Raw genomic sequence first — 14,073 nt, 5'->3', positions numbered from 1 at the left:
AAGAAACACTACCATCAAGTGGCTAAGCAAAAGTTATGTCTACTTGCAGATTTCCTTTGCAAACCATAGATCAGATGTACTGAAACAACGGCTGCTTTGTAGCATCTATAGCAGGACAACGCTGTCTTCTTCATATTTCCAAGACAAAAATGATCAGATTACAGTTTTCACAAAATTATGTGGACATTTGTATTAGATTTTCAAATATTCAAGTGCCTAGAAACTCCTGTAGAGATCTTATGAGCTATTCAGAGGCTTCTGAGCCATCTTACCCATACTGGGCACATACTAAAAACTCTCCCTTACCGGCAGTCCAGGCAATCCTTTGTCTCCAGGCAATCCTTGAGGGCCTGGCTCACCCTGAACAAGGAAAAAGGTAAACACAATAAACCACTGTGTCCATGAAAGCATGACTTACCCCAACCCACCCATCATACTCCTAAGGCAAGGCCTTATTTGGCAGTAAGTGTGCTTGATTTGTGTCTGCATTTGCCAGTGCCAATGCATGCCATGGATTGTCTGTGACTTCCCATGGCTTCAAAGACCACTACTTTGGAACCATTGTTCTACATTCCTCCACTGCTGGAAGGCAAACCAGAACATCTCAGATTGTCATCTTTGAACATGCACAGTAATTCATGGAAAGCAGCAAATAACACATGCTGAGATAAAATAAAGTAATTGTAACCCTGCTTACAACTTCAAGAGTGAGCCACATTAACAGCCCTTATTTGAGTCTCAGACTAATGCAACTCCACCAAGTAAGACAGTGACTCACATGACTTATGCAGAGGCTTAGGCAAGCTGACGTCAGCTCCCAAACCATTCTGTATATGTCCTAACTAATTTAATATGCCTGTACTTCATATGTGCAGAGAATCTTTGACTCGAGTTCCACAGGGTTTTTACAGACATGCTGATGAGCTAAATATGTATCTCAGTAAATGCTTGGATAACAAAATAAGTGAGAGAAATCTGATTATTTCATATTAGTGTGCGTCAGAGTGAAAGCAAAAGACTTGGAGCTTTTTATTTACTTTTTCAAAAGGAATTGTTGGTTTTTTATCACTTATTTTTACACAATCATATTTCACAGGTCCAAGGAAAACTAAAAAAAGGTCATTCATTCTAGGATTAATGATGGAAATCTTTAAATAGCTTTATCATTCTGACAGGTATGGATTCTACAGTGCTTCACACTGCTCTGAGCTAACAATATTTTAATTCAGTAGCTCTCTGGCAGATTAAACTAGTGCAGAAAATGAGTATGATTTGGAAAGATAACGGCCCTCACTGTCTAATAAGTTTTTTCAGCCTCTGTATCAAGGGGATAGGAGGGTTTCTAAATTATTAGAATTATTACCTTTTCTCCTTGCTTCCCCTTCGGGAACCCCATGAATTCCAGTATTCCAGTCGATGGAGGGGGACCCGGAGGGCCAGGCAGTCCTACATCACCCTATAGGCAAAAGATGAAGGTATTAACATAGGCAGAGTACGCCTGATTTCTTATGAAAGTTGCTTGTGAATCACGAAAAAAAAATCCAGTCTAATTTTATGCTTTGTACAAAATATTTGTGTGCCTAAGCACTGGCACAGGAATTTGGCCATAAAAGCCAAAAATCAGGCTGAAAATTAAGACAAAACACATTAAAATTGTTTTAGAGAAGTTGTGGATACAAACCACATAAAGACCAAAAAAAAAAAAAAATCAACAGAGAAACATGCCAGAAACACTTTGAAGAGAAATGTGCAAGACAAGAAGTCAAGAAACAACTAGAAATGTAGTATACTGATAATTGATTTTAATAGCAGCAGAATCAAGCCCCAAACTGAGATCTCTGAGAAGCCCCATTATGCCACTGTAAACCCCTCACACAGACTGCAAGATGTTCATTAAGATACTAAGACTATAAATTATGCATCAGTTAATCCAAAAAATATTATGAAATTCACAGAGTGTAAATTCCAAAGAAAAATTCAGTACAAGAGTTAAGGGTCCATATAAAATGAAGAGCAGATTCAAAAGGTGTCAAAAGAGGACCTTGTGTCTTGATAGCCATGAAAGCACTGCACTGAAATGAGATTTTCTTCCCTCACTTCATTCAGGAAAAGCTCCCATTCTCTTTTCTTTGCAAAACATTATCAGCGACCAGCAAGACTCTTCAGTATTTGGACTGTTGTTCAGTCCAAAAGAAGAAAAGGAAACACAAAAGAAGAAAATGCTGGAATCCAGCCACCGTCAAGAGGATAAAGTTATGATGGAACACTTCAGTATATATATACTTGAGTATAACTTTACACTTCTTCTGTACCAGAACAAGATTCACCTACTTTTTCTCCTTTCTCTCCTTGAAAGCCTAATCCCATATTACCCTAGGGGAGAAAAAAGATGACAATGAATAAAAAAAAATCAGCAACATCAGTATCATTATCATCTAGGCACACCATAATGATAAAAAAAAAAAAATAGCCAACAATCAGATGTGGCAATATGACAGAAATGTAGGTACTTACTTTTGGACCTGGTGGCCCAGGAGGACCCACTGGACCCTAAATGTGGACAAGATCAAGACTTAAGTAGGATGCAAATAATAGGAACAACATTTGGTACCTGAACTTTCATTTCATCTCTGTTCCTAGAGCAAAAGCAAGTGATAAAATAATCTTCTAGTCTTCATATCTATGAGAGATAGCATAGTCCTTCGGCGCTACAGTTAGTTAAGAGCAAATCTTAATTCAAAAGCAACAAACATTTAGTTTGTTTTTATGGCTGTCCAAATAAAACTCTCTTCTAGTATCTCAGAAAATGAACTTTTCAGCACATTTCATGAGAAAGGCTCTAAACATGCAGAGATCAGAATATTTCCTCTAGTCCTGAGATGAGGAAGCATTAAGTACTGTTTGTAGATGGTGCTCTAGGGCTTTGCTGGAGCTCTTATTCATGACTGTTGCTCTGAACATTGCTCCAGAGGAGAACTTTGGCTCTTGAGATTAAACAGTCTGAGTTCAAGTATTTCACATCTGAAGAACGTGCTTCATCCTTTTAGAAGCACACAAACTTCTGCTCATTGTGATGAGACAAATGTAGTCAAGGATGGAAAACTGCCAACATTTTGAACTATTCTATCAAGAAGTACAACAGTCAGGGCCTCTTACTTGCAAACCTGGTAATCCTATAGGGCCTGCAGAACCTGTTGGACCTGGAAAACCTTTGGAGCCCTAGAAGAAGAACATAGGAGAAATACAGAATGTGTAGCACCTATCCCATCAACCCCAAAAGAAGCAATCTCAGAAAATATACAGTAATAGCCCCCCAGTTATGTACATTCATTTACATTCTTTAAGAACCCAATCCATATTACAAGACAAAAGTTGAAAATCAAAGTTACAGATTTGAATGGTAGAAGGGCGTTTGAATTCAGTAGGGAAAAACAGAACAGATAATAGCAAAATCTGACTTCTGCTGCCATAACGTGGATCGACTCATACCATTAAAAAACTGGGGTTATTCAAGCTACTGGTATAAAGAAAATACATGGCCCGTCAATTTGAAAAGTGTCCCTGAGAACCAGTACAAGGAAAAGCACCTATTTTCAATAATACTCTTAAAAACTGTAATTCCCCATATTAAATAACTTACAGAAATACCATCCAAGCCAGGAAGACCATTTTCTCCCTAAAAATGAAAAGCGCATCAGTAAAAATACCATTGTGTCACTGCAAGAAACTATGAAGGGCTACAAACACGTATTCATTAGTCTAAACAGAAATATTTGCTTTTAGTTAATTTTCACTTTTAGTTCTGACACCTGTGCTCCCATGTTTAAATTGGGAAACAGAAATGCTCCAAAAGTCTGAAATAACGACGACTGTTTTATTTACAGGTAGCAAAAGAAACTGAAGTGGCATTAAAAAGTTGCATTAGTTGTAAAAAAATCTGAAAAACACACTACAAAAACTTTCATTACAAACACCATAAAACGTTATTTCAAACAATCTATATTTTCCACAAATAAAGATCTATTTAATTTTTACCAATGTATTGTTGTATATACAAGTATAGGTAGAATTTCAGAAAAGTTCACCATTTTGACAAAAATAAGGTCAGTGTGAGGGGCCTTACATGACGGAAATTTTTTAAAATATTTTCTATATTTAGTGAGTAATGAGGCTGCTGAACGTACACAAGAGGTACCAAATCTTTTACACTTTTTTTCCCAAGCCTCGTGCTTCTGTCAAAAGTTAACACCACTCTAAGCTGGTGATTGCTTGCTTCAAGGCAACAAAGAACTAAATTTTTATATTAGGATATTGAAGGACCTACTCACTGTCTGGAATAATAAATTGTGATCATGTTTCCATAGTCTGTATTCTCTTTATAGGAAATGAAATTGCAGACATGATACAGACATTTCAGGGCAAGGTCCTTATTAAACAGAGAATTAAATTCTGACTTCAAAGCAATAAATGATGAAATAGTACGAGTGGAATATGGTATTCACGCATTTAAACCCAGAATATAAATACAAATAAGCTACCTCATGTAAATCAGGGTAAGCTTACAAGAAATTCCTCATATCTATGGTTTGGCACCAACAAATGAATGGTGCTAGCTGTCTCGAGACAGGTAAAGGACCAGCAACTACTCTGAACAGTAACAGGATGAGTTATATGCCAGCAATCCAGTATGCAATAAACAAGATGTTTTAGTGCTGCAAAGATGAAACAATTTCAAGTTCTGAGAGTATTCTGTTGCCATTAAGGAATGAATGTTCTTCTTCTCTGCTCTGCCTTCAGACCTATCTAGAACGCCCATGTTTAGCATTATGAGCAGCCTAAGCTGTTGCATCAGCCCTGAAACCTCTGGGACATCAAAGTGTGTCTCATCCTGTGTTTTCTCCTATAGAAAATCTTACCTTCATTCCTTTCAGGCTGCCTTGAGCAAAAACAGGTTCTCCTTTAAGACCTTTTGGGCCAGGACGACCCTGATAAAAAATAAATGACAAAAGTAAATTTCTAGAAAAAAATATACTGATTTGGCTTTGGAAGAAATTACATTCAGTATAAAGAACTTCTTGCTCCAGCAAACTACAAAAGGTAGCACTGCAGTGGTATTAGGAGAATTTAAGACTTTCTGAGGCTTTAGAAAAACAACACTCTGCAAACATTTTCTCTGGTATTTTCCTGCTTATATTAGATTTTCCTTTTATTTTAGGCCTCTAAAAACTTTTAAGATTCTCCCTGAATCTGTTTGACGTGCTGTAACTGCCCTGTACATGCACATATCTCTTCTGTAGCACTGTAAATTACCATACTTGCTTAGAAACAGTGAGACAAAAAAAAAAAAACAAACAAAAAAAAAACAACACACAACAGGTTGCATGCATGAATCTTCTGAAAAAGCAGCTGCCATAATTCTAGATTTACCCAATTTATTTTAATCCTCATCATTCCATGCAGTTTATCCAAGGTGATTTCATGTAATTGCCACCTTAATTTGAAAGGAGTTAGCTGATCCAAGCAGCTTTTCTTGCCAAAAATAAAATCCCACACGCATTACAACACAGAAATTTGAGCAGGAAGTATGAGTAAATGAGTTATTTTAGAAAGTCATATTTTAACTTGCTTTTGTTGCTTTGTTATTTTCAACATTACATAAACTTCAAGTCTGGATGACATGTAAAAGAGAGATACGATCAATTCCTTTTTTTGAATCAGCATTCCATACCTGAAACATTTCAACTGGAAGATGTCTGACACATTATAGTTCTTAAAAACTTTATCACAGTCTCTTCTGAGTCAGCCTGAATGTTGCTAGTGACAAAGAGATAGGGTGGTGCAGGAGCACGTTGTCACAGGATCTTCATTTTAGCCTCAAAAGTTAACATTTACACAGTAAATAAGAGTGGAATTTCAATAAGAAAATGACACTGAGCTCTAAGAATACTAAGGAACTTGGGGTTATAGGGTTCTTCCTAAGAACTTGGGAGCTACCTTTCCACCTCTGGTAAGAAAAGCAAATCCTGGCTTAGTGACAACAAAACACTACAACTGCCTTGGGACGTACCGGCAGCCCTGGTATGCCAGGAAATCCATCTGTCCCAGGAACACCAGGACTCCCAATGGTTCCATTGCAGCCATCGAGGCCAGGTGGACCCCTGGGTCCAGACTGGCCAGGGTGACCCTGTGTAAAAAGGAAGAAGAGAGGATGACTGACAGGTGGTATTTTATTAGCAACACTGTCCCTAGAAAACTTATGTCTTCCAAATAGCAACACAAAACAAAGGAAACAGGCAACTCCCACTCAAGTTCAGTGTATGACAGGCTGCAGTAGAAGTAGGTTCTTCAGCCAGCATTGTTTATCCTCCCCAAAGATTAAATCCTAGAACATCGGCTGGATTCAATTATCTTTCTCTCCAAGGGATAATTTTCTGAAGTACATAACTTGTGCATTAGTAGGTCCTGAAAGCACAATCTGAAATACACAGCACATGACACGGAGCACAGTGCAAGGGTGCACCTGACAATGATAATGGAAGTTGCTCATGTAAAAACAAGGAAAAAGGCAGGTTCAACAATACTGAGCATTTGTAATTCCAAAGTTACAGTTCCAAAGATGAAAGTTTCACTGACTTCTCTTCCTCTCCACTGTGGATTCTTTCTTTTAATAGTTCAACAGATGTTCCAACTCCAGCATCACATCATTCACAAAACAGCTTTCCTTGTTCTATTAAACTTAAAACCTTAGGCAAAGCAACTGGAGGAATATTTAATGAAGCTAGTAGTCTTTAAAAGAAAGTTTTTGTAACAGTCAATTAATAATCAAATGTAGGGTGGGAAAGAGTTGTACCTAATTCTGATTTCACACCAGTTTAGCCTTGCCATGGCTCTATTCATTTGACTCAGCACCCTAGTGATGCAAAGGAGATAAAAATTAGAGCCTTTAGTTACTTTTTCTTCAGTATCACATGGGAATACTTTGGCAAAACAAAAGAAGGCAAAACTGTCAGTCACACTGCCCAGGTATTAAGCTTCTCTTTATCCTATCCACCTTTTCATAGAAACAAGCTCTGTGGCACTCAAAGACGATGTTTTGTGGTAAGAAGAAAAATGAAATTCAGGGAGTAAGAATCAGTAACTGACAGTTCTCTCTCTCCCCTTAGTACACCTTGATTTTGTATCATTTCCAGAGTGTTTTTGTGTGATCCCAAAGATTCATCTTTAAGGTACGGCATTAAACGAGTTATGACTCATGCTAGGAAAGTGAAGAAGAAACAAGGATAAAATGGAGATAAACCAGAACATTAACAATCCTTCACGCTTGACACATAAAATAAACCAGATTTTGTTGCTGAAGGTCTTTTCAGTCCAAGCCAATACCATGTGCTCTGACCAAACTCAATGAGAACTTTGTAGTAATGTAAAGTCTTTTATCTAAGGATCTTAAAATGCCTTGCAAAAATGTGAAAATGCAATAGTCTTCATTTTACAGATGCGAAGTTGGGGTCACACAGTAGCTTAGTGACTTTCCCAAGGATGCAGAGCAACTTACAACATGATTATTTAAACATTCAAACTGATCACCAGTATCAGCTGCTACTGAAAGAGCCATTGCTTGCTGCTGGCCACTCACACCACTCACACAGGCAAGAAACCAACAATGCAGCAGAAAAATAACTATTCTGTTTCTTAATTTCAGCCAGATGAGTTCCTTGGTCCAGCGCACCTACGTGGTGATTTGTGCCAACAAAATGGAGAGGAGAGAGACCACGTCAGCCATCTATCAGTCAGTAAGGTGCAAACGAATCAACACAAAGTGTATTTCCGCTGCAGGATCTAGGCAGTTGATGTAGACGGAGATAAATTTGAATGTAACAAGGCCTCAGGACATAGAATGAAGTCATCCCAAAGCATTAGCTAAAGGCACCACAGTGTATATAGTACCAGTAGCCCTGATGATTAAACTCTGCTGGTCAAAGCACCCACCTGTGGCATGCAAGCAGGGAACTCGCCAGGCCCCAGTCAAATTACATGAAAGGGCTGAAGCACCAATTTATTGCCACTTCATTTGGTTCCCAAATTTGGAACAGATCAGTGGCAAGCCACCCTCCTCCATCCATACAGTATGTCATACCCAAGAGCAGCAAGTCTCTGATGCGACAGGCTGTGACTGCAGAGGAAGGCCAGAGTGGTTGATTCCTGTGAGATCCTTCCCTTTGTTTACAGCAACAATACAGAAGCTATGTGAGATAAGTGCACACGTATCTGGTTACAACATAAGCTGGCCAACTGCAGGGTTTAGGGAAGCTGAGCCAACATCTGCCCCTCAGACAGAGGAGGAAGCAAGCTGCTGAGCCTCCAGGGCTGGCCAAAAGCCAGCTGTGGCAAGCAGCTAACCAAAGGGCCTCATGTCTTGGGAAATGTTTTGGGCAAGATCTCCTAAATCTTGGCCCAATACAGTGTCCAAGAGGCCCAAAAGACTTGGGTATCCCCTTAACATGTGAGGAGGGCTCACAAAGAGGATACACATCGTGCTGACTACAGTGAGTGCTTATGTGTATTAAACACATCTGTGGCCCTGTCACTTAATCCCATGGCATCCATGTCCGTGGTTCTGAGCCAAAGCATGACATAGATGGACACACAGACACATGCTGTCTCTTTTGCTCTAGAAGAAAAACATGGGATTTCCTACTTTCTGACTATTGTGCAATCAGAATTCATTATGTTTTAAGAATCTTATCTGTAGCAATACTGATCATGCATAACCAGCTTCCTCGGGAGTCACAAAAATCTGCCTGAATTTTTTTTTTTTTTTTTTACCTAAAAAACAGTAGTTAATAGTTGCACTTTACTAGTTCAACAATTTCCACTCCATTTACTCATTCTCAGCCCCTCCAATTCCCGTGTCAGACACATCAGTTCAGCTCAAGCACCTCAGCTAACTAAGGTGAAGAAGAAGCTTTTACAGTTGCTACTTTTGACATGGCAGAGTAACTAGCTTACAAACCTGAGCTAAGAACAGGCTGGAGAGATTACTTGTGCTCTGTTCTCACAAAAGGGGGCATTCCTAAGAACATAGATAAGGAAATCTGAACTGTTCATCTAGGCTTTTGCTTTATCTGACTCTTTTGCATACACTAATGCTGTGATCCCAAGAGACCTCTTTTATAAATCTAACAGGCTTAGCACAAAGGCCATCCCAACAGGAGAGCTCAACAAATATTTAAAAATCGGGAAACAAGTGCAATCAAGGGTGAACACAAAACTAATTGAATAAGCAGGTTCATGGATTGCTTCAGCAAAGTGGCCTCTTTACAGCCTTGCCAAGTGCTTGTATTTCCTTTAGGAGGGACACAAAATAGAGAACTTCTCCTCTCCGTGTAACTCTAACTTTCATTGCACAGACAAGCGCTTATTCTTCACAGAAATACTTCTTTCCAGAACTCTTCAGATAGTTCATGAAAAGCTATATACATCCCCAGCTTCAGCCTTGCCAGAGGTGTCCTTGAATCTTGTCCTATGGGAAAAAATAAACTTCCCAAGTAGGGCTGAGGATTTGACGGTTTCCTCTGCACTGTGACACAGAAGGGCTAGCAATAAACACATGCTGCTGCTGTATTTATTAGGTTAAAAGGATTAGTCAGGCCAGCTGCAACAACATGATTTACTTACCAGCAGTATTCCCCAGGGAAATTCTATGGAACACCATTTCCATTAAGGTCAACAGTGGGATACTCCTCTGAATTACAGTCTTGCAGTCTTTTGGCCACGATCAAAATATACCTGCCCAACTTAGATACCTGCAGGCTTAGAAGATGCCCTCTTCATGTTTGGGTGTTAATTCTTGTGCAAAGATAGTGATATATTTTTACTTCTCTCTTAGATATATCAGCACACATATACTTTTTCTCCTTTGCTCTGCATTTCTCACAAACACGTAATGTGCATCGGTTTGTGTACATTTCACAACAAACCTAAGCTACTCCCCATCCTGAAATGCAACTGGCAAAAAATGTAAATATTTCCTCAAGCAGTGGTGTTTGCTATTTTCACCCAGAATGAAAGCATTTGTCTCAATGGCTAGAATGTAAACAATATGTATTAGTTTCCCTGCCTCCTTTTTCTGTCCTGCAGTTATAACACAGAAGAGCCGAAGGTGAGCTTTGCACTGCTCATAAGCAGCAAAACCTACTTCTTTCCCATTGGCCCACCTGCTCAATATTGTAAAGGAGACAGAGTAGATCCGCGTATGCTGGAGGCTTTGAATCCTCCCATCTGCCTCCTCCACTCTCTCCTTGGAATGCCTGCTGCTGCCAACTACCTGGCAGTAGTTTTTGCTATATCTCTATCCTCCCCTTATTGTTGGGAATCCCCTTTCTCCAGAGCCTCATCAGAAAAAATACCCTGAGAACAGCATGTTCTCACAGCGTGTTCAATTAAATTAAGTATTATGGGAACAGCTTGTTCTTTTCAGAGCTAGAGAGTTAGTTGGCTGGTGGGAAAAGAAAAAAATAGCAGCAAGGGAGTAGAGCAGGAGAGAAAACAGGCAAGGATGAACTGGGGGAGAGAAGGCGACAAGAAGGAGCTCCTTCATGGGGCCAACTGTGCATTTTCAGCCAACCTATCAAAACAATTCAGTGTTTGATAGGAAGTCGGAAAACACAGCTCAACCATCACGAAGCTCTTGGCCAGCTGAGAATGTAAGGTAGATGGGAAAGAGAATAAGAGTGCTCAGAAGCACAAGCATACAGTAGGAAAAATATAATTAAAAAAGGAAATACAATTCTAATACCAGAAGGAGAAAGCAGAACTAGCTAAATAATAGAGAACAAGGAAATCTGGGGCAACTTCTAAAGCTGGCCCAGCTAAAAAGTTCTCTGAGGCAAAGCATTTCTAACTCATCTTTCCAAGAATCACTGGGGAGAACCAAAGCAAAAGAGAGCTCATCAAAATACTCTAGGCATATAATTTTCAGTATGATGCAGGAAACAACTTCTAGAAAGTTCAAGTTGTAAAGAAACAAACCAAAAACTCCTGATGGTCAGGGAAAGTAGTTACCAACTCTTACCACATGGCAAATGCACTACCTACCTCTTTTCTGTTTTAGGTTTCTGAAAGGCTCAGATCTAAACCAGTACTAGAGCCTAGCCTGGAAGCAAGAATTCTCCAGAGGCCTCAGCCCTAATCACTGTTTTGGTTCAAATCATAGGAAAAGAAGATTGAAGGAGATCTGATAATAGCTATCACATATAAGAAGGCTACTGCAAGGAAAACTGGAACAATCTGCACCCTGTGCCCACAACAAGCAAGATAAGAACTAATTACAGCATAAACGGCAGTATGAAAGACTCAAGTGAGGGAACTAGATTTTTTTTCAAACAGAGAAAGTAGAGTCTCCATCATTACACATTATGAAGAATTGCCATTTCTCTAGAGAAAAGAGACATTCAAGTGACTTATATTTGCATATGCCAACTCACTGGGATCCCATTGATGCCTTGAAATCCTGGAACTCCCATTGAACCCTGAAATAAAAATGAGAACACATTATATTTCTCATTATCAATCTGTATATTTCAGTCACTGGTGAAATAATTTTCACTTCAACACTTCCAGTCTTGGACTTCAACTTTCAACACTAAAAGAAGCAAACTATCTCATGTAGATTCCCTCTGACCACAGAAGTCACTGAAGATATAAACTGAACATCTGAGCCTGTCTAGATGCCAAATGAGTGTTTCAGGAATGTTTTAATCAGGCAATTTAAAGGAAAAACATAATCTCCTATTGCACATCTGGGGAAAATAAGATGCCAGGAATATAAACAATCCAGTGTAAATTTAACTCTCAGTGTGAGGCTTGATCTTCCAAGAGTTTCAACAAGTCTTAATGGTTCTTCCTATTGGTCTGTGTTTTTATACCTCCATCCAGGGACAAGTAGACAGCTCTATTAATTCAGATCACCTCTGACTGAGTTGCAAGGGAATATCACTTCGTTGGTTCTACTGCTCTACTCTGGATAATAGTAGAACAGGCTGTACGAGCAAAACACCCACCTGAAATTATTCTTGCTTTTGGAAAGGTAAAGCGTATTGCTTCTAAGAAGGCGAGGATCTTACTGTATGTTGGTATTGTATATGCAGCCATTTCAACAGATAGAAACAGAAGTTCTGGAGTAGATAAAGGACTATTTCAGTACAAGGTAATTGGTTTCAGTTGTTAGAGGCTAGTTCCAACTCCAGATTTCTGTCTCTTCCAAAATCTGAGTTTAATGACTTCAGTGTTATCTTCTAGAATTGTGAAATATCACTCAAATCAGCAGCCAGTGCTTGTTTTGAATACTCCTTTGCCTTCCAGATTAATGCAATACTGAGGCAATGACTTTCATTGTCATCATTGTCAATTTACTATGTTCCTTGCCTTATGAGAAAGGATGACTGGAACTTCAATGTGTTGACGAATATTAAGCAAAAGGGGAATGTATCTGCAGCATATGAAAGCAGAAGCGATCTGGCATTCACCTAGGTACCTCACTTACCAGCAGCTGGCAAAATGTGGCAAACCAAGCTCTGCTCTGCTGGTCCTGGTTTCTAAACTATCTGGCTTTTTCTTATTTGCATATATAATCTGAGCATTTTGCATCAGAGAGATGGGAAGATGATCTGGACAGTCCTGGCACACAAGTCCTTGTCCTGATGTCCCAGATTTCCTTCAGATTTTTGAAATAAGAAGCAACACAAAACTTCAAACTACTGTCCTTGAAGCACTCCTTTTGTCCAAGCACATATGCATGAAAATGGGAAACTCATTCCAGTTCGTACATTAAAGTATCAGACATTCCTATCATATAACCTCTTTTAGGCTATGTGGTGGGAGCATATACTCTGCACTACTTTATGCAATTGGACACGACGAGTCCTCAGTGCACAACCCAAAAGTCATGATGCAAACACATGCCTAGAGCACAATGTAAACTTTCCTTAAGGTAAACTACCTTCATGTATCCACTCTACATCAGTGAAAGTATTTGCTCATACTTCCATTGACTCTTCTGCCTAGTCTGAATGCCCCCTTTGCTACTTCCTAAGAAGAAACAGCAGAACAAACCCTTAGGGTATTAAAGTACATTTGCTACTGTGCCCAATCATGCACATTCCCTTTACTGACACCTATGCTTTATGTTGGGTTATACTATTTAATATGGCAGTTTATAATATTAGTTCTGTTATAAATATCTTTTCACCTGCAAAACTGAGTTGCAGGTTCCACTCAATATCCATTCCCTTTTTCAGATGTCAGCTCGGTATCTTCTACATAGGAACCAGCTCCAGATCTCTCTGAATGTAGCGTGAATGATATCCATCCATCTCTGGGCAGGTGAAGTGAGAAACTACTGGCAAAAGCAGTGTGCTTCTAGTTATGGTTCACCTACCAGGATGGCTGTAATGCTCAGAAGCTTTGGAAACTGTGTTTTCACTTCAAAATAAAAGCGGAGGATTCTCTGAAAGTATTAATGTAATACCCTTGTCCTTTGGCAGACAGTCCAATATGTTCCTTATATATTCAAACATAGACCAAACATGACAACAGATCTATAGCAGGGGGGAAAAAAAGAAAATTCATTGTTGAACCTACCTTGTTGCCTTTGTGTCCAGCTGGTCCAGGGGGGCCCATTGCTCCTCTCTCACCTTTTGCTCCTGGCAAACCTTCTGGACCAGTAAATCCAGGAGCACCTATCGGTCCCTGAATCCCAATTGGTCCTGGTCGACCCTAAAATACAACAAAAAATAAGTCAATACACCATGTTTATAAACTTTCGTTTGCTCCATCCAGCTTAATTTTTAACATAACTTGATATCTGCTAGGTCAGTTAGGACTAAAGTTTTCCCCTTGCATTTTCAGATAAAGATTGTTTTCAGATCTATTTCAGATAAATGACAATTAGATAATGAGTAACAGAAATCTCCCTTTTATTCCTGAAAGATTTAACAGTAACCATATTGCTGTAGAAATGTGGTAAAACAACAGTGTTTTGAGATGAAGCTGACTACTACTTATGAAATTCGCAGA

General features: G+C 39.2%; 1 protein-coding gene across 2 annotated transcripts in view; it reads right to left on the bottom strand.

Annotated features, from left to right (window-relative positions):
• Positions 1–14,073, bottom strand: part of COL4A6 (collagen type IV alpha 6 chain) — a 119,192-nt gene that overhangs the window by 27,954 nt on the left and 77,165 nt on the right. Inside the window, exons 4-13 of one of the 2 annotated variants that reach the window (XM_085230402.1) lie at positions 13,639–13,773; positions 11,484–11,528; positions 6,068–6,184; positions 4,917–4,985; positions 3,641–3,676; positions 3,157–3,219; positions 2,515–2,550; positions 2,332–2,373; positions 1,364–1,456; positions 307–360 (exon numbers count right to left, since the gene is read on the bottom strand). In XM_085230402.1, coding sequence (XP_085086528.1) covers positions 307–360; positions 1,364–1,456; positions 2,332–2,373; positions 2,515–2,550; positions 3,157–3,219; positions 3,641–3,676; positions 4,917–4,985; positions 6,068–6,184; positions 11,484–11,528; positions 13,639–13,773 — 690 coding nt within the window. Of the gene's footprint in view, positions 1–306; positions 361–1,363; positions 1,457–2,331; positions 2,374–2,514; positions 2,551–3,156; positions 3,220–3,640; positions 3,677–4,916; positions 4,986–5,728; positions 5,778–6,067; positions 6,185–11,483; positions 11,529–13,638; positions 13,774–14,073 lie in introns of those variants that run through there. The other variant, XM_085230403.1, reaches the window with a different exon arrangement.

The sequence above is a fragment of the Meleagris gallopavo genome, chromosome 9, assembly GCF_905368555.1.
Source record: "Meleagris gallopavo chromosome 9, MGAL_WU_HG_1.1, whole genome shotgun sequence".
Taxonomy (NCBI): Eukaryota; Metazoa; Chordata; class Aves; order Galliformes; family Phasianidae; genus Meleagris; species Meleagris gallopavo.
Note: the sequence above shows the minus strand (reverse complement) of the source record. Positions and strands in the feature narration are given on the sequence as shown.